Raw genomic sequence first — 20,246 nt, 5'->3', positions numbered from 1 at the left:
AACAGATCCAGAACAGCCCTGCTGAGAAGGACTTGGGGGCGCTGGTGGATGAGAGGCTGGACATGACCCGGCCATGTGCCCTTGCGGCCCAGAAAGTCAAACGTCCTGGGATGCATCCAAAGCAGCGTGGGAAGCAGGTGAGGGAGGGGATTCTGCCCCTCTGCCCCCCTCTGGTGAGACCCCACTCACAGTGCCGCATCCAGCTCTGGGATCCCCAGAAGAAGGACATAAATGTATTTGAGCAAGTCCAGAAGAGGCCACAAAGATGATTAATGAGGGATGGAACACCTCTGCTGTGAGGAAAGGTTGAGAGAATTGGAATTTTTCAGCCTGAAAAAGAGGTGGCTTTGGGGTGACCTAACTGTGGCCTTTCAGCACCTGGAGAGAGCATACAGGAAAGGTGGAGAGAGACTATTTACAGAGACAGGACAAGGGGGAATGGCTTCAAACTGAGAGTAGGTTTGGATTAGATGTTAGGAAGAAAATCTTTACCGTGAGGGTCGTGAGGCACTGGAGCAGGTTCCCAGAGAACTTACAGATGCCCCAACACTGGAAGTGTTCAAGGCCAGGTTAGAAGGGGTTCTGAGCAACCTGGTCTAGTGAAAGGTGTCCCTTCCCATGGCAGGGGGGTTGGAACTAGACCATCTTTAAGGTCCCTTCCAAACCAAGCCACTATAAGACTCTAAGGAACACCTTTCTATGACAGCTGGTGTGGGGTCAGTAGCTCTGACCAAGGAAGCTGTGACCGGTCTGGAGAGATGGTCCCATGGAGGATCGCCTTCCCGAGGCCCGGTGTCTTCCCTCAGCTGCTGGCAGGAGGGCCTGTGCAGAAGCTGTCAGCTCTTTAGTGATTGTCAGCTCGTGATTTCAGCTCAGCTCTGCAGGGCAGCCTCCAGGCCAGACCAAGGAGAGAGACGAGAGGCCCATACAGCTGTTCCACAAGAGGCAGCTTTATCGGTCCGTACTCCGGCGAAGGGGAGGCCAAGGACAGGCTCTCTCTGCCCTCGCAGGGGCAGGGGGCTGGCTTTATAGGGATACAGGGGGTGGGTGTCAGAGGGTAAAGGCCAATGGGCTACAAAGGATCTGCACAGGGCCTCCCAGAGGATTCTGGGTCTGTCTTCTTGCTGTAACTGAAGAGTAGCTGCCTTCCGGGGGGGCGGTCCTGCTGGGAGATTGTGCAATCTCCTTATCTCAGCAGATGTCCCTCCAGGGCAGTGGCTGGGCATACCCTACGCCTCTCCTATGAGAAAAGGCTGACAGAGTTGGGGTTCTTCAGCCTGGAGAAGACTTTGTTTCACTGACTTCATTTCTATAGGGTTTTACATATATTTTCAAAATTGTTAACAAAGATGTGAAGTCAACTCGCATCTCTTCTACTAAAATATAATTGCTTGTATTGGTTTCCTCCATCTCCTAAAGCACTCTGTAAAGCAAGAACAGTGGACTCCCCCCTCCAAAAGGGAAGCTTTAGTCTAGTATGGTCTGGCTGTTACAGCAAAACTATTAAGCAAAACTGAATGGCCTCTTACCAAAGTCAAATCAGACAATCTGAAGGTATGATGTATTGAACAAATGAGTGTTCTGTGTGACATGCCAAGTAGCTCAACTTAAAATAAAGAATAGATTTGTCATTTTCCATTTATTTGAAAGCATACTCGCCTGCAATTATTTCTCGTAGCTTGGGATCCAAGTTCACAGTACAAGGCAAAAAGGTTCTTACATCACGTGCAACAAGAACAGGTGTTCGTGAGGATAAAAATACTTCAAAGTTCCGAATATCTGCATCAATTTCAAGTAGAGGTTCAACATCTTTAGTTGTAGGAATATTCTTTGAAATTCTGGGGGGCGAAATTAGATACATCATAAACCATATTTATTAGAGTATGACTTCAGTTTACAAAGTGATATTCTAGTACACTTGCACCCATTCTCCCTGCTTTCTGAAACATAAAAGAACACATAAAGAGCTGCACTGTCTGCAGAAAGATCAGTGTAATGTTTTCTAATATGCAAAAAACCTCAAACTGCTGAACAATCTGATCTAATGGTATGCTTCAGAGAAATGTCAAAGAAGCCATACATCAGTAATGTCAAATCCAAAGTAAGCAGAAGTTAACATTTGTCAACTTCAACCTCAAATATCTATTCAAATTCCTATACCCAAATCAGAATTCCATGGTAAAAACAATCTCATTTTTAAACTAACTTTTTGTAACAGGAACAGGCATCCTAGAAGTTGATCAAAATCTAACCGTGCATCCATTGCAAAAAGTGGGAAAACAACCACCTGCTTTCAAGCAATTCACCTTCTAAGAAAAAGCCACAAACAAATGAAAATAACAAAACCATGAGACATGATCAATGTAAGGGACTGTTCATGCATTATGGCTATTGTCAAGCAACAGTGGGGGTTTTGTGAGCACTAGTATAAAGGCAAGTTTCAGGAAGGAACAAGTAGAAGGATTAAATGTTAGTCTTATGGAAGTTTATGAAAAGCTCCTACCAAGCAAAGTGATGAAGGCTAACATTGTTGGTCAGACGGACCTATCTTATTTGATGTTTCATCTCATAGTACTGGTATATCAAATGAGAAATGTTAATCTAAATTAAAGATTACTAAAATGAAAAAGTATTTCTCACACCCAGCATAATAAAAATGTAAACAGTGAAAGAACGCACTGAGAATGGTGAATACAGTTACAGTAATGGCTACAAAGTGACTGTGACAGCACTTCATATGGATACCAATGAAGTAACCTCACTGTACATAAAGCAAAAATAGAAAAAAACTGTGAGGAGAAAAATATAAAAAACTTTATATAAATATAAAATTAATTATGATTTTTAATGGCTCTTTTCAAAGACATATCAAGACTACAGCTCCATGATAAAGAGCAAGAGCACAGATATGTTGGCTGCTCTGTGAGCTGCTGAAACTTGCTAAAAAGAAGAAGGTAGCATAGAAAAAAGAAAGTGTAAGAGTTTTCTCTGATTATTGGTCAATTAAAAGATCTAAGGCAACTACCAGTGCTGTCATGGGGGAAATAAGTGCACTGATGCATGCATGGGAAGGGAGGAAGGAGACTCTCATGCACACTCAGTAAATCATCAGTACACCAGGAATCTCTTACATTAAATAAATTCACACTCACATTGTGTCTATGAAGAGGAAAAAACCATAAAACACTTTAAAGAAACCCCCAACTGGTTGTAATTTAATTGCATTTTTAATAGAACTAATGAACTAAGTCTACCATTAGCTGAATAATCTTACCCTAGTTCACAATTTCTCTGCTTTTAAAAAGCAACAATCTTTTTTTATCTTTATTTTTAGATCCTCCATAAACAGTAGAATTTTATGTACCATGGGATTATTCCAGAGACAGAAGTGGCAGATTTACACAAAATACTTAGCATTTAATGTTAAGAAAAATAAAAGAATTGAGAATCAATGTTACATGCTTGAAGTAAGTGCAACTCCATTACATTAAAAATGTATTTCAGCTGTGCTAATCTTTCAATCTGATCTTTTAAGACATTCTTGCCATATACTAAGAGTAGAATTAACAAATTCCTATAAATTTTACCAGAAAACATCTGAATGGACCATGTACCTAACAGATGGAGAATACCACCAGGCCATGCTGTCATAAACAGTATCTATGAATAACTTCATTCATAGTGAGAGGCTACTTTATAGCACAGGAAAAATGTAACAAATATAAAGCATAAAAGCAAGTGCAGCCTATTTTAACAAAGGTTCTAATTCTGCAAATCATTATGAGACACTGTCCAGATGGCAGTTGGATTATCCACTCTGGGGAAGTTCAGTGTATGTAAGGCTTCAGAGACTCCAGCCTTAAGAGAATAAAAAGTGATGCATCTGTGAAAAGACAAACTGGACACTCAAAGGTTACAATTTCAAATAATGGGAACACTTCATTCTCTGGCAGAGTTTAAAGAAATCTAATAGAAGCTGAAAGCAGTCCTAACCTCAAGAAGTGAAGGGCCAAAAGAAAAAATAAGAACTTTGGCAGTATCAAAGAAAAGCTTGTATACTCCACAGAATCTGAGAAGTGCATATTTTACACACTAATGTTTAGCTACTACCTTAGGTTGTTCTATTTTGCCTTATATAAAACTACAACTAAACTGATTGTAAATGTGTCTGTTTTAAATCAAACATCAAATGGTGAAAAAAACCAAGATCCTTAATGCACACTTTAGTTATGTATGTTAGTTATATATATTTACTGTAAGTATTTGAGTCAGGACTTCAACATTGGAAAAGCAAAAATTAAGTCACTTTTCAAGTCAGGAACTGAAGAGTTAAAAAGTGGCCTACTTCAACACTTCAATCTACAAAATAAAAAGCCAAAAGAGAATGTGACATAGATTTAAATAAAACACACAGCTGATGAATCACATGAAACAAATTAGCTGATTTTTAATGCCAGCTCTACTTAAGTCTGAATGTGAACAGTGTTCCGAATACGATGAACAAAGCTACTGTTCAGAAGCCAATAGCCCACTGCTGGTGTGCAGATTGAAGTCTCTATTCTAACCTCCTGAGCTCAATGTCTTAAACTACGCCTTTGAAAGAAATATTTATGTAAATGATAATCTTTTGGCAAAGAGCCACAAAAACCATACGTGCCTGCACTTCTCAGATAAAAAAATAAAAGGTTAGCATGTAAAGCACTTTAGGAGTTACTTTCTCTAAAATATTAGCATGCAGATCTAAAAATAAAGCACTGTGAACACACTATTCTCATTTTGAGGCTAGATTCCTGAGGCAAAAGAATTATTTTTAAAATCAGAAGCATCAAAAAGTGTCAGTGTTACAGACTGTCTGTTTCCAGGAGAAACTACTTGAATTTAGAAGGAACGAGGCTAAAACAAAACATTACATTGATTGAAGTGAACCTTAAAAATTCATTCCACTACTCTTCATATCTCTTTCCCATGAGCAGGTGAAATTAAAAACTGCTTTCATTGTGGAATAAGTTGTATTCCAACAATGATGAATTATTTCTGCTTTTTCCTCAAATACAGATAACTTAGTACAAGTACACAGAGGCACATCATCTTACCTTCCATCCAAGAGACTGTAAATAAGATTCAAATTTGTTCTAATTATGTTCACCTTGTACTTCCATGACTGACTTAGAAAATAACCACCATGGTCTGACAGTGTGTCCAGCACTGAATGTTGCCAGCATAGCTCAGGCGAAGGTGCTAAGCTGTTGGGCTACACATGGCAGCCCACCTATTGACCATCTACTTCACTGCCCTGCTAGGTGGTGGCAAAATGGCAACAGCCAAAATCAACCACCTTCATCTGCACTGGAGGCTGTACTAGAGGTGCCCACATAGCCTATGTCATTGGTTATGTCAGGCCCTGAAATATGCCAACAGGATTTACCCACCTCTTCCCCCCAGGCAGGGATTTTGGGGCCTGTGCTCAAGGCTGGATCTGATGCAGAATAGCTGAGGAACCAGGCTGTGGTGACAAGAGCTGTGAGAAGCATCACTGGAGGGCTCTCTTGCCTGAGTTAAGAACAGCTTTTAAGCTCAGGCCTTTAACCTTGGTCCTCCCCTCTTGACCTTGACCACTGGCTTAACTTCCTGCCTTGACCTAAAACGTGCCTTGTGGCTAGAGGCCACCGGGCTGTTTGCTGTCCCTGGTTACCGTCACTGAACCTGCTCCCACCTTCCCATTTGGCTACTGTGGGACTGCTCCCCTTGCTCACAATGCTGTGCCTGCCTTGCTGTCCTCCTCAGCTCCCTGCTCCTCTCTCATGGAGCAGCCTGCCCTGCTGTTCCCAGACTGGTGAAAGGTTAACTTCTTTACAAGCCCTCATACCCTGAAGGGCTGGTCTCCCTGCTTTTTCCAAACCTCTCTCCCTGAAGGTGAAAACAAAGAAATGCTTCAAATTTATCTTTGCACACCTTATTTTTTTTACCTCGTGTGTTTCACAGGAGCAAGCAACTGCATGGACAAGAGTCATTTAACTTTTTCACTCCATAAAAAGCAAATGACTTAATTAATTGCTATTAAATAATAGAGCAACAGAAGGCATGAGCATGAAGGCATGTCATGTTTTATCTATCATGTGCTTTTTAATTTTTTCCTCTCAATACGGTACAAGTCAAAAATGTTGCTTAAAATAATGAAATAATTTGTCATTAAAAATGAGAAAAAAATTTTTCCAGAGATTTGATACTGAGAAACACAAAACTAGAAAACCTCGGCCGCTATGGAATGCAATATGAAATTTTGATGCTTAACAGTCTGCTAATTAGACATCTGATCTCTAATACCTAATAATCAAATCCTACTAATACTATGCTTTGCTCTTTAGTTACTTATCCTACTTTTCTCATGTCTGGTCAGTATAGTGACAGTGTTAAAAGCTCTCACCACAAATGGCTCCAGGAACTTTGCAGTACTATCAGCAACTGTGCTGCAAATATTCTCTCAAACTGAAAATTGCAACAGGTCATTTGGACACTGAAAAAGAACATTTGCTTATAAGCCCATTCGTATAAAGACAGGAATAAAAAGTCATTGCACATTCAGTACTATAACATAAGGAACTAAATGATTTATCTCAATAAAGACCAAAAAAGAGAAAGCTATAGTTTGATATATCTATGTAGACAAAAATTCAAGCCCCCTCAGCGCATATTAAGCAGAAGAGACTTCACGGAACAGATGCAATAGCTATTTAAAAACTCCTATTACCATAGGTATTCAGGAAAGCTTGCTTTGCAAAACTGACTCTATTCAAGTACCAGCGGATAAAGCACCTCTCCTCAGTGCTCCCACTTTTGATCATTTCGGAAAGAAAAAAAAATTCCGATCCTTAAAAGATTGATATTTATTAAACTAATCTTCGACTCCCAGTATCCTGCACTGTCACTAGGCCGTATTAAAAAGTTCTGGTTTTTAAACAACTCTCCAGAACACACCCTACACTGGCATACTTTAAGATAAAGTGTTGAAGCAGTTACAAATGCCCGGATTCATTCACAGCTTTGCAGTGCTATTTGAATTACAAAAGGCAAAAGAATTAAAAAAAAAAAAGGTGGGCATCAACCACCTACTACTCAACTGGTACACTGCCTTTTAACACTGAGACCACACTATTAGCCCAGTAGGAAACATAATAACTTTATGTGCCCTGCATTTTAAGTAAGAGACAATAAAAGGAAATGGAAAAACAAAAAGGTTAAATATTTTAGAAGTAATGCCTCACTGTGAGGTCTACAAGAATACTAAATTGTCTACTTAAAGGATGTGATTTATTTAAACCTGGCCTGGGCAAAGATGATTGCAGAGAACATTATAATCAGAGTGATGAATGTGGCACCTTCCACAGCTTTTTCATTTTTAATTTCTATAATCACTAAATAGCTACACTTCTTAAATTAATACATCAATAGGCATTAAGCAACTCACAAATCCCTCAAAAGTTCATTTCACCCTTTTTCTTAAAAGGTGTTTAAACAGTGTCAAAACTGGAATTAACATAATAACCTTCCAGAAAAGTTACATTTCAATGATCTTGCTCAATTTTAACATTTAAAATTTCTACAGATTGGCTGAAAGCATGTAACATACTTTTCTAAAAGAATAATTCAATAGATACTTGTCTAAAGCACTGTAATGAAAAAGTAAACAGATAATGCTTATCATCAGTTTTTATTTTACTTCTTTTCTTCTTACTTATGTATATTAACAAAAAAACCCTCAAATGATTTAAACAAAAGCTTTTAGCTCAACACATAATTGCAACAAAATTACAATAATTGTACCAATTAAAATAATCCTGAATGAACAGTTTGTCATCTTAATGTTCCAATGGTTTATAGAAGGATCTACTTAATTAGCTGAAATTGCTTTTCAATGTTAGTATCAAATGTCATTTGTTAAAAGTTGAACGATTTTGAAAATAATTTAACAAAGCAATTTTACAAAACACCAAGAACCAACATTTTCTTTTCAGCTGAATAAAGCAAGCAGATGTGTCATCAAATTGCTATAAAAATAAATGAGCCTTTATATGGAGAAAAATAAATTTTACTACTAGTGCTACAGAATACTATGTTTTTATGAAATCAAATTCTTTAATAAAATAATTTCATATCATTTATATCTCGGTGGTATTTTTAGTATTCTATAAATATACTTTCTTAAATTGAAGTAGTAAACAATGAAGGAGAAATAGTCCACCGTACATGAAACAGAAAGATGTTTTAACCTAAGTGATTTCTTAATTTGATTACCATGGGTGTATCACACAAGAGATCTAAACCTATCAGGAAAACACGGCACCAATGAAACCACGCGATAGAACTACAAATCTAGAGTAACGAACTGCCATTTCACTTGCAACTAAATTCGTTTTTATCCATTTAATTTCAAGAAAAAAGGAAAAAAATAAAAGAAAAACAGAGGATGAGTTGTGTAGTAACCTGAAATTAAGTATTTCTCTGGTTACCATTATTAGAGATAACTGTTTCTGTGGTTGATTTCAAAAAGGGATAACTTTAGTAAAGACCAGAAAAAAAACCCAAGCAAGGTAATATACCAGTGCTGAAACTGGACTAGAACTGAAGAAATTAAGAAACAACAATTCTTTTTATTATTGATAAATTAGACAAAGCATGTATATTCCACAATTCATCCCTTGGAATGGTGTTAAGAGTTGCAAAAGCATTAAAATGAAAGTAATAAATGAGCTATGCCTTGCTTAGATCCTTTAGTTCCCTTGATCCCCCCCCAACCCCCCTCTCTCCTCCCCATCCCCCCCCCCCCCCCCCCCAAAAAAAAAAAAGCTGAAATAAAGAAAGCTGTTATGCTATTCTTCTTCTAAATTCGGTGCATTCTGCCTCGGCACGTCGTACTGCCATCCAATTTGCCATCCATCATAGGTAGGCATGCACATATATGTGCACAAAGACTTTATCACAGAGGTTAAATTAAGCCCAAGTGATGGATAAATTACACGTTGCTAAGTTTTAAATAATGGTTACCTACAATTCTGAGGGAAGTATAACCATTTTCTTGTCCTAGAAAATATCTTTTTTCAAAATCAAAGAGCTAGGATTCTTGATTGCCATAGTTTCCTTTCCAAAGTTTCAGCTTTCCAAAAAGCATATTTTCAAGGAGATTAAGTAAGGGTGAAGATCCTAATCTGAACAGATGGCTCATGAGAGTTTCTTCTATCCTGAGCCAAGCTCTTCTGTTCTAATATTTTTAATAAATACATAAAAATAGTATCAGAAATTCAGGAACCATCAGCTATTTGCAAATATTCTCATAAAAAATTGGTAACTCTGGTCTTAATATTCCAGTTTGGTCAAAGCCCCTGTCTTAATACCCCACTTTGGTCAAAGTCTGTGCAAAGAATGACAGGTAGGACTGACTCATGTCTTCAAGCTGACCCTTGTGCCTTCAAGCCTAACAAGCAGATTAACCTCAAAAGCAGCCAACAGGAAGCACTTCAATAGAAGGTTGTGTGAATACCTGAATTCTGCAGTGTTAAATAAATTGTATATTCAGTCACGGGGACAAGCATCCTCCCCTCCCCATCATCTTTAGGCACTGAGACAATAAGTCATGGTCTCTCTTCGGACTATCTCCTCAGATACACCAGCCTTACATTTCTCACAGTTTCAGCAGGTAATGGCTAGAATTTTATTCAGAAAGATCCAGAACTTAGATCCTAACCCCGTAAGAGAGAGGACAATATTTATCACAGATCTACCTAATTCCTGGGTGAATGTTCTACCTATGTCTGGTATCCAGGCATAACCATGAGGAAATTCTCATGGATTGTCATCAACTTCATACTGACTTTCTTCTTTCCAAAGAGCTTTCTGTAACAGGTAGTAGCTCTGGCAGTATGTTCCCTGCCATTTTCTTTTTAAAGGCCAACTGAAACTTTTCTACAGTGGCCTTGCCTGCCTGGACAACACATCAGCACCGGAAGGTTCCTACACCTTGTCACACAGCCTGTCCCAGCACTTGGTATAATTAATTTAGATACATTTATCTTCCAGTTAAAGTAGCCTTTGCTGCTGTGCTTTGTGTTGAACCTCATTCTTTCCTCCTGCTGCAAGCATGCTCAAACCACATTCTTTTTGTCTTTACTTGGCTTTTTAAGGGCTTCAGTTACTGACTGAATAGGTTCTAGGTGCAAGGTAACCTAGGCCTTGCTTTAGCAATTCTATGCATTCACAACAGCAGAACCATTGATTTCACAGGAACTTCAGGGGTAAAAATTCAGACCATCCATAGTTTTTCAAGTGTTTAGAAATTTACAGTTATTTTCTGAAATGCAATACAAGACATTCTTGAACTCAAGAGGCACATGCATGCCTGAAGTTTCACTTTCAGTTGTAAAAATCTTACAGTCCAGCTACTAACAGGTCTAAGAAGTGGCAGACTGGTAAATCTGCCATATCCAGAAGAGAACTGGTTAGCTCATAGATACAGAAACTCTCCCTAATGCCTCCAGAAGGACAAAAGCCTCCAGAAGGACAGGCAAGAGAGTTACAAAATTACTTTAGTGATTTCTAGGAACATCTTCCAATTGACAAAGTACTGCAGACTTTTATTTCTGCCATGATAAGAAGGATACAAAGACATAAAATGTGTTCAGCACATTATCTTATTTAGTGAGGCAATTTAACGAGGAAAGGGACTTCAACAAGAAGACATTTCTTCTCATACAATCAGCTTTAATAGCATGATTTTTGTTCAACAAGGCGGTAAAATCAAATCCCTGATATCTTTAGCCTTAAGAAGTAGAAAATATCAAGAAACAAAGACAACCAAGACTCACAGTCTCAAAATGAAATGAAAAAATAAGACTTTTGGGGAAAAGAAATAAATGAATCAAATGTCTTAAGAATGAGGAGGGCTTGAGAAGAAAGGAGAAAGTAGTCCAGCAAAACCGGGACTCATCACTGCTTGATGTAAGACTACAGCTTTCCTCAGCCTCTTAAATACATTTGCTACTTTGGTACAACCATTTTGAAATGTGATGATTAGAAACTCAGTCTTTAGAATTTAGAAAAATTACGTATTTGTATAACACAATACATTCTGCCCTTCCATGGACTTGTTAGGAACTCCTAAAGATACTGTTTCATTTTCTGACTGAGGTGGGGCACTGCACATTTTTCAGAGAAATCAGCAATAATTTATTAATTCCTTTCCTTAGTGCACATTGACCATCCACTACTGCGTTAGCAGGATTATAGGTTAGATTATTTTCCCCAGTAAGGTATGATACCTATATGCACAATGACTATGATCTGCAACTTACTCATAGCGACTTCCACAACCCTCTGTGAAACTAGTTATCCTGGTTATACCCCCACATGGCATCTCCTCCCTCTGTCAGACCATTCACAGGTATGTCAAATAGCATAAGAATTATCTTTGGAAACCTCACCTGGAAGTTTCTCATGAGACACATACTCCTATCTTTCACTTCCTTCTTTTGTTTTTCTGAGGCAATCGCGTCTGTTATTATCTTAGATTTTAACACATTTAGATATTCTTACGTGAAGATCTTGCTTAAAATGTCTTAAATTTCAAAATATTTCCTTGTCTTCTTCCTCTGTTCCTTGACTCTGTTGAGAATTCAGTTTCTCGAAGTGTATCTTTTTTCTACAAAAGCCACAGTGACTTTTCCCAAGATACCATTTATTTAGATCTGGCACTGTCATTTATTCTGGTGTCATGGACACTTTATTTGCCTTCACAAGAGAGCACATTCCAATAGCTGGCTAATTTACAAGTCTGAAAAGTCTCAGTTGCAAACATTCAACAGAAACTTGCTTTAATCTGACAACTTAATTCTCTTAGAAATTTATTTGCAGAAAGCCCACATATTTTATTCCACTTCAGAGCCTTAAAAATTTGCCTTTTGCAACTTCTGCAAACCACTTTGGCATTACACAAAATTGACATTAGGAAGACTCTTTACGGTAACATGGAAGAGAATGCAGCACAACATAAATGTAGAGGAATATTAACTCTACACCACAGCTATAAATAAAATGGTAAAGATAATTAAATTAGACCAGGATGGAGAGATGGGTAATGACAGTAGTAAGCTTGACCACTGAAGAACCTAAACACAAAAGGGGAAGAAGAGGCAAAATGAGAATTAAGATCTTAACCTGGTAAGGAGAGAAACTACATGAAAATCCCAATGATGAGAAAAGGCAACACATAACCTGAAGGAGTAAGTACTAGTACTAATAAATACACCAGGTGGAAAGCAAGACCAACCAGACCAGCAATGAGAGAGAGGCTGAAATGAGAGGACAGAAACAAGATGATACAGCAGGTTGGTTTAAGGAAGTAAAAACAGTAAACACATTTTTCTCAAGAATATAGACTGAAAGCCAACAAAGCAGATTCAGCATTTTCTTCTCAAAATTTGCCACAGTTACAAAGCATGGGCCTGGTTCCCCCCTACAAAAGATTCAGAGCATAGTGCCTCTACCTTTTACTGTAAGAGATGTTAAGTGACTCCAGTTCATAAAGATTCTTCACAGAGGTGTGCCTGTGTCACAAACTGAAGCCTAATTTTCTTTAGGGGGTTGTGATTTTTCTTTCTCTGTTTTGGGTTGGGGGATTTTGTGGGGTTTTTTGTGTTTTTTAATTGTTTTGTTTGGGTTTTTTGTTTTGGGCTTTTTTTCTTTGTTTGCTTTTTGGTTTTTTGGTTTTGGTTGTTGTTTTGGGGGGTTCTGTGTTCTTTTGGGGTTTTTTTTTTGTGAGGGTGATTTTTTTGTTTGTTGGGTTTTTTGTTACAAACCCTGGCAGAAAGTTCCCAATATAATGTTCAGTAGGTTTTTCACCTCTGCATAGTATGATACAGGAAAGATACACTTCTGCTGACAGACCTGGTTTCATACTCATCAATATAGTCGTCGATATTCTTCACAGTATCTATAGAAAAAGACAAATTTACTTTCCCCAAAAAGCCTTCACAATAAGAACATATTAGTTAGCTTTATTTTTAATGACAAATTGAAGCACAGATGTATAGGTATACTTATTTAGTTACCAATTTGAGATATCCATTTTTTTCGGAATACTCCACCAACTGAAAGCAGAGCTCTCAGCAGCTCCAGATATAGCTCTGAACACTGAGTACTTAGCAGTATCAGCCTACAGAATCATAAGCTGTACACCACCTCCCCACAGAGGCACAAATACTATCCAAGTGAAAGGTACTGCAGAGGTGACTAGTCCAGAGCATCATGCAAACTCTGACAAGCAGTTGTGGAGCAGTTTTTAGTTGTCTTACTTTAGTTATTGCATTCTTTTCAACTCCAACAGATAGCACTGCAATGTGAAAGAAAATGGCCCTCTCCTTTACTGCAGTTTGCAAAATTAAATTCTGGACATTACAAGATGGGAACCTCATGGAGGCAAAAGAGCATATAATCATGGAAATCATATATCAATGTGCCTGCAAAGAGGGGAATTAGATAAAGACTACATTTATTCTTTTTCTTCTTAGTGCTTGACTACCCGATTCTTTTCATCGTCCTGTATTTTTTGTATGTTGTGAAAGTATCGCTTTCCCTCGGAAATACTGAAAGCAAAGGCTCTGGTGCCAGCGCTCCCCGCGGCTCCGCCGAGCAGGGAGCGCCACCTGCGGGCACCGCGCCGCGCTGCACAGCCCCTGCGGCACCAGCGCTGCTGGGGACAGCCCCACCGGGGACACGGCCGGGGACAGCCCGCCCCGGGGACACGGCCGGGGACACGGCTGGGGACAGCCCGCCCCGGGGACACGGCCGGGGACAGCCCGCCCCGGGGACACGGCCGGGGACAGCCCGCCCCGGGGACACGGCTGGGGACACGGCTGGGGACAGCCCGCCCCGGGGACACGGCCGGGGACACGGCTGGGGACAGCCCGCCCCGGGGACACGGCTGGGGACACGGCCGGGGACAGCCCGCCCCGGGGACACGGCCGGGGACACGGCCGGGGACAGCCCGCCCCGGGGACACGGCTGGGGACACGGCTGGGGACAGCCCGCCCCGGGGACACGGCCGGGGACACGGCTGGGGACAGCCCGCCCCGGGGACACGGCCGGGGACACGGCCGGGGACAGCCTGCCCCGGGGACACGGCCGGGGACACGGCTGGGGACAGCCCGCCCCGGGGACACGGCCGGGGACACGGCTGGGGACAGCCCGCCCCGGGGACACGGCTGGGGACACGGCTGGGGACAGCCCGCCCCGGGGACACGGCTGTAGGGCACAGCCCGCCCCGGGGGACACGGCTGTAGGGCACAGCCCGCCCCGGGAACACGGCTGGGGACAGCCCGCCCCGGGGACACGGCTGTAGGGCACAGCCCGCCCCGGGGGACACGGCTGTAGGGCACAGCCCGCCCCGGGGGACACGGCTGGGGACAGCCCGCCCCGGGGGACACGGCTGTAGGGCACAGCCCGCCCCGGGGACACGGCTGTAGGGCACAGCCCGCCCCGGGGACACGGCTGTAGGGCACAGCCCGCCCCGGGGGACACGGCTGGGGACAGCCCGCCCCGGGGGACACGGCTGTAGGGCAACACGGGGTTAACTGTCCCCGTCACACCCTCAGCGCACAGACCGATTATCCACCCTAACTCTTCAGCCAAGGGGGTTGTAACAGATCAGTTTTTTCACACGTGATATTTTAAAACCTGGAAAAGCAACTGTAGTACCAAAGCATTCTCGTTACACAGAGGATGTGATCCAAGTGCGAAACTCAACAAAGAACCTACAAGATTCCTTTCAGCGAAGGGAGATGTCCAAGCAGCAACCCTAAGACTGCAGTGTCACAATAAAAAGTAGTTTGATACAAACTACTCAATACTAGGAAAACCATATACTTGATTCTGCTCTAAAATATCAAGATATTAAAAAAAAACCCTAACCTTGAAGAACAAAAAACAGAGGAAGTAACACAAACTCAGTACAGGAACAAGCTACATAATTATCAAAATCTGGTATCTATTTATGAGACTCCAAATGGGAAAGCTGCTCTATAAACTAATAAAACCTAGAAAACAGAGACTGAAGTTTTAAACAAGGAACTAACTTTGAAATGATGCTGAAACAGTTATTTAAGCCAAGTTACTTTAAACAGTTGCAGATAAAAAGAATAGCAATGACACCAAAAGGATTGCTTTGGATAAAACAGAATTTTTAGAGCTCTAGATAATGCCAGAGAAGAGTCCACAGACCTTTTCATACTCAGCATATGGTAAAGATGATCACCCAAATCACCAGACAGATGAGACCTCAGCTTTGTCAGTATTTCAGGAGAGTTACATATTTAGTTCCTTACACAGAAGCTGCTGAGAGACATCAATTCTCCTGAGCAAGCAGCAACATGATTGTTAGGAAACTTTTTTTTTAATTGTTAGGAAGCTAAAGAAACTTAAGTCTTTTAGCTTTATCATTTTCATATCAAATAATCCTGTTGGTATTTTGTGCTAAAGAGAAAATCCTGAATATTGGTCTTATTTTCCTTTTCCTTGTTTTTCTGGCATTGCAGGTAGAATACAAACAGCTTTCCTTAAAAGATGATGATCACCTTCCCTTTTCCAATACATGCTACAGGGCTCTTCACTCTTTCTTCACATTATGTACTCTAGTTTTATATACCAAAATTACCTATACCCTTGTAACTGTCAGCTATGAACTAGCAGTCTACTCAAGTGGCTGTATCACTTCCAAACAACCTGCATAGCAAGAGGTACAGCACAGCAGCAGTCATGAATCTCCTCCACACCTTAACTAATAAACCATGACACGCTCCAGCTGGCACTGGGCATCAACAGCTCAAGTGTTTGTACCAACAACAAACAATCCAGAACCCAAAGAAGTTTTTCACATTCAATTCCGAATGTCCTTTCCTTTTATTCATGCTGGTTTACTACAGATTTAATATCAGTTAATACTGGAATTAACTGATATCCATTTATGAGAATAAATCAGGTGTCTAATATCTCCTCTGGTTTATCAGAAGACAAACTTTGTTATGTCTTGAAGACAGCTTTGGACTTCAAAAACTCCGAAGTGATTTATTACTGTACATGCCAATAATCAGAAAGCTGCCATGAGTTTGTTGGATAAATACTGAAAATAAAAAAATCTGAAACATGACAGAGAGCAAATCTAAATAAAGAGAAGTTTGAATGAAAAGCATGACAGGAAAGAGAATTCCTGATGATTCTGAGTTACTGTATTTAGCTGATCACATAAACATTTATGACACTAGTTGTGTGAACCCACAGTGGAAAGATGGGTTCCCAGTGCTTTACCTTTGATTTCACAGGTATATTACACTCACAGAGGAAATGCAAAACCCAGAAACCAGGTCCATACTCTAGAGGAAAGTGTTTTCTAATCATGCACTTAATTTACCTGTGAAGTTCGGTATTTCTAAAACAATCTTCCAGCTTGAAGCCACTTCAGCCTACTACTTGCCCTCTTCATCTGTTTTCAATCCTCAGCCTCATCACGTCCAATCTGTCCTTGGCCCTTTACCTTCTGGAATTTCTGTGTTCAGATCTTAACAGCACTTCAATTTTTCATTCCTAATACAACTCATTCAATCATCTTTCCCAATCAATCCTAACTCCATTCTCAACGCTTCAACCATTCTCAGCCCACCCCAGACCCTCATACAATTAATCTCCTCTTCCTTGACTTTCAGTGCAGGGCACACTTCCAATATTTTCTCTCCAAGTTCATCCCCCTGGACCTTGCAAAGTCGCTAGGTTTTCCGGTAACTTGTTCAATCAGTCACAATCTTCTCTCTTTACCTCAGCTGTTCTTTTCATCTGATCTCAATTATATTTTATCCAAGTCAAACCTACCTTTCTTCTCCCTGATTTTGATTCTCAGATTCTGCTTTTCTTCTATAGGCCCCACTCACAGTCACATTCTCTCTCTTCCATTCCTCCCACATCATCAGGCCACAACCCACACATCCTTTCTCACAAGCAGAGGGGTTTGGAGATGTTCACTGGCAGCTCGGGGCCATGTGTTCTCAGTAGCAAAACCTAGACAGCTCTGTTGGACAGCAACTCGTAGCAGAAACGGAGAAAGTCATGCCTCTTTTTCACACCCCTTACATGCAGCACATGGCCACAGACCACCTGCTAAGCACAAAACCTTCAGAGATTTTTATCAGTAAGGGCAGTTTTTGCAGAGCTTATTTCAGATTAACAAAGAATTGGAGAAAATATCCAAATTGTAGCTTGGCCAAGGTAAAGATGAAAATGACATCAAGAGACAAAAGTACAGCTTGCTGCCTGTGAAAGAATTCCTGCATAGTTCTCTTTGGCTTAAATACAAAGCATTCATTCATACATGGTGCATTGCAAAAGCAATGAAACTCACTTCGAAGTTTTCAAAAATTAGCAGAAGAGGGTAAGGTTGTGGGAATCTTAGATTACAATCTGATAGATGTTTGAAAGCCATGTTATTCTAATGATCATTAATAATAACTACTATTTTAATCACTGAAAGTGCACACCATCACCAGTATAATGACTACCTCTCATAGATGGTTTTTAAAGTCAGGTGATCCGGAACACCTTCGGTCTCTTCAAGATGCAGGATGAGCCATGATGTTCTGTATGGCCACTGCTCTGTGAGATTGATCCAACTTGCCAGTCTGTCCCAATTGAATGTGATCTGATTAGCTCTCAGTAAACGACCTAATAGAACAAGGAACGAGAGAAGAAAACAGAAAGGATTTTTTCTCCCTTTCGAAAGATACCTTTTTTCCCCCTTAAAGTAACAGCTATGTTACTTCGTTAAGTCCTTTCATCTGATCTGTGAGCTTCCTGCTATTATATTTCTAGCTCAGTAAATTCAAAATCATCACAAGTTGCATCTAAAAATATAATTTTACAATTTAATAAAAATCCTTCCATATACTGGCCAAAATATGAGACTCTCCAAAACTGTCAACTTCAGCCCCAGGTTAAACACTGATTACTATCATCCTGCTACTGGTGAATCTTAACTTAATTCAACAAAATTCAATAAAGAATTTCACACAGAATTAATTTCTCTATCTAAACACAGAATTTCATGCTAATACTTTGATAGATTTTCTATGAACTGGCATATGAAATGTGGTCAAAACAAGTTAAGCATACAACTGCCAACTTCAAAAGCCAATATAGTAAAATTCAAAGCTATAAAAAGGACTGTCTTAAGTTAATAAGGCAAGGTATAAATTACAAATAAAGTTATTTCAAAAAACCAGAAAAAGTTAATGCTACAATTTATGCATTTGAAGTTCCAGCAAATTTTCTGTAATTCCTTTATTAATATCTGTCATGACACGTAGCCTACAGCCTGACGGCTCTGCTCATAAAGCTGTTCATGAAATCATGCCTAACCACAGACTATACTACACTAAAAGTGCTCTGGCGAGGTTTTTTTCAGCTTAATTTTACAACTAACATTTTGTGATTTTGTTACTTTGTGATTTTGTTTGACAAGCTAAGAGACAGCACTCTTATTTATAAGATTAGCTTGGAATTTGAGGTCTGTTGCAGATTTATGCTCTTCACTATATACAGTGTGAAAAGTAAGTCAATTTCTTTGTTCTGGGTAGCTGTAGGGCTACACAGTGCCTTCTAGTGTCTGTAACAGAAAAGACAGAACATAATCACTCCCCATTCACTTACTACTACATGATACAGGATTTTATTAAACCTCCACAAGCCCTTTTCCAGTTATTTCCAGTTTTTAAACCTTAGAGATACCAACGTCTTGACTGTGTTTTGCTGAAGAAAAACAGGTCAGAAAATGCTTTCATTAGTTCCACACAATCATTTAGGGAACAAGGACTCTAAATATTCATAGAAAAAATGAACAGGATATATACCTGGTTTTTCCCTCAAAGCTCACCTTTTCCTCACTACAATCTTTGTTCCCACTACAGTATTATGAAATTGAAAAACATAATTTTCTTATCCCATTTCAAAATCAAAAAATTCAAAATTTCCTAAAAATGTAGACTAGAATCATTTGCCTTCCAACTGAAGTCGATGAAACAACAAATATTATGGATCTTTCAGATTCTGTGTAGAATGGTCTATAATGTTTTCTTACATTCTAAAAGAGTTTGCTTCAGAAGGATCTTCAAAAGCAGCACATGGACTGACTTGTTAGATTTAGTTTACACACTAAAAAGTCTGAGTGTAACTACAAGCAGCCAAAGCACAATACTGTTTTTACTGCACGTGATCATGTCACACTTACCCGTCACTGAAACAATATTTAGCAACCTCCTCATGGTTTGAGGGCTGATATCACTGAACCAATCCTCTGTAACCAACAGCTTGGTCAAATCAAAAGACATTTGACGTGTAATGGTCCTCTGCATCTGGCGTCTTCGGTAAGTATCCTGATGATACAAAAAACCAAGGAATACTGGTAAGTATCAAAAGCTTTTATGTACTTCAAATACTTCAGTTTTACTTGATTAAAAGTTAGAGACTCTGGGTAAGTCTGTGAGGCTGACACTAAATATCAAACGTACAAGAATTTAATTGTGATTTAGCTGTGTAACAGCTGAACATTATATCCATAGAAGCCAAGCAGTTGTAAGAGTTACACATTTTACTTCCACATCAATTGTGAGAGGGCAAAATAGAGTGGCATAGCAAAGTATTTCGTAAAAAGGTTACTATTTTCAGCATTCCCATCATCACTTCCTATTGTCTCTCAAAAGACTTATACCATCCATTTACTAATTACACAAAAAAATTAAAGGGACCATCAGGTTCCTCTGCTACAAAACTCCCAAAGTCTCTACCTATGGCAGCTCAAAAATCTCAGAATCCTCAGATTCTGTGTTGCTTTTCACAACTTTCTAGATACCTTTTATTCAACTAGTTAGTGATTCTATGTAAAGATGAAAGAACAGAAAGCAGGAAAAAAATGTGGTAGACATTACAGTACAAGTCTAGTACTTAACATCTGAAATTCTTTGATTTATTCAATTACTGCCCCTTGTTGCAACATCCTGCAACAAACTGATTACCCAAAAAAACCCAAAATATACACACAGACACAGACCATAGCTCCTATCAGATTTGCTGTATCATCTCGGAATTCACAGAGAGCTGCATTTAATTTTTTGTGGAAAGGAATACTTTGGTGAGCAAGCAAACTTCTTCCTCTTTACAGAGCA

The 20,246-nt window shown here is 39.8% G+C and overlaps 1 protein-coding gene across 4 annotated transcripts in view; it reads right to left on the bottom strand.

Moving 5' to 3' along the window:
- KIDINS220 (kinase D interacting substrate 220) overlaps nucleotides 1-20,246 on the bottom strand; it is a 77,910-nt gene that overhangs the window by 20,923 nt on the left and 36,741 nt on the right. For all 4 annotated transcript variants that reach the window (XM_032104338.1, XM_032104339.1, XM_032104340.1 and 1 more), the window contains 3 exons: nucleotides 19,313-19,457; nucleotides 17,589-17,751; nucleotides 1,660-1,838 (listed from right to left, as the gene is read on the bottom strand). In XM_032104338.1, coding sequence (XP_031960229.1) covers nucleotides 1,660-1,838; nucleotides 17,589-17,751; nucleotides 19,313-19,457 — 487 coding nt within the window. The remainder of the gene's footprint in view (nucleotides 1-1,659; nucleotides 1,839-17,588; nucleotides 17,752-19,312; nucleotides 19,458-20,246) is intronic.

The sequence above is a fragment of the Corvus moneduloides genome, chromosome 3 (genome assembly GCF_009650955.1).
Source record: "Corvus moneduloides isolate bCorMon1 chromosome 3, bCorMon1.pri, whole genome shotgun sequence".
In the NCBI taxonomy this organism is placed as follows: domain Eukaryota; kingdom Metazoa; phylum Chordata; class Aves; order Passeriformes; family Corvidae; genus Corvus; species Corvus moneduloides.
Note: the sequence above shows the minus strand (reverse complement) of the source record. Positions and strands in the feature narration are given on the sequence as shown.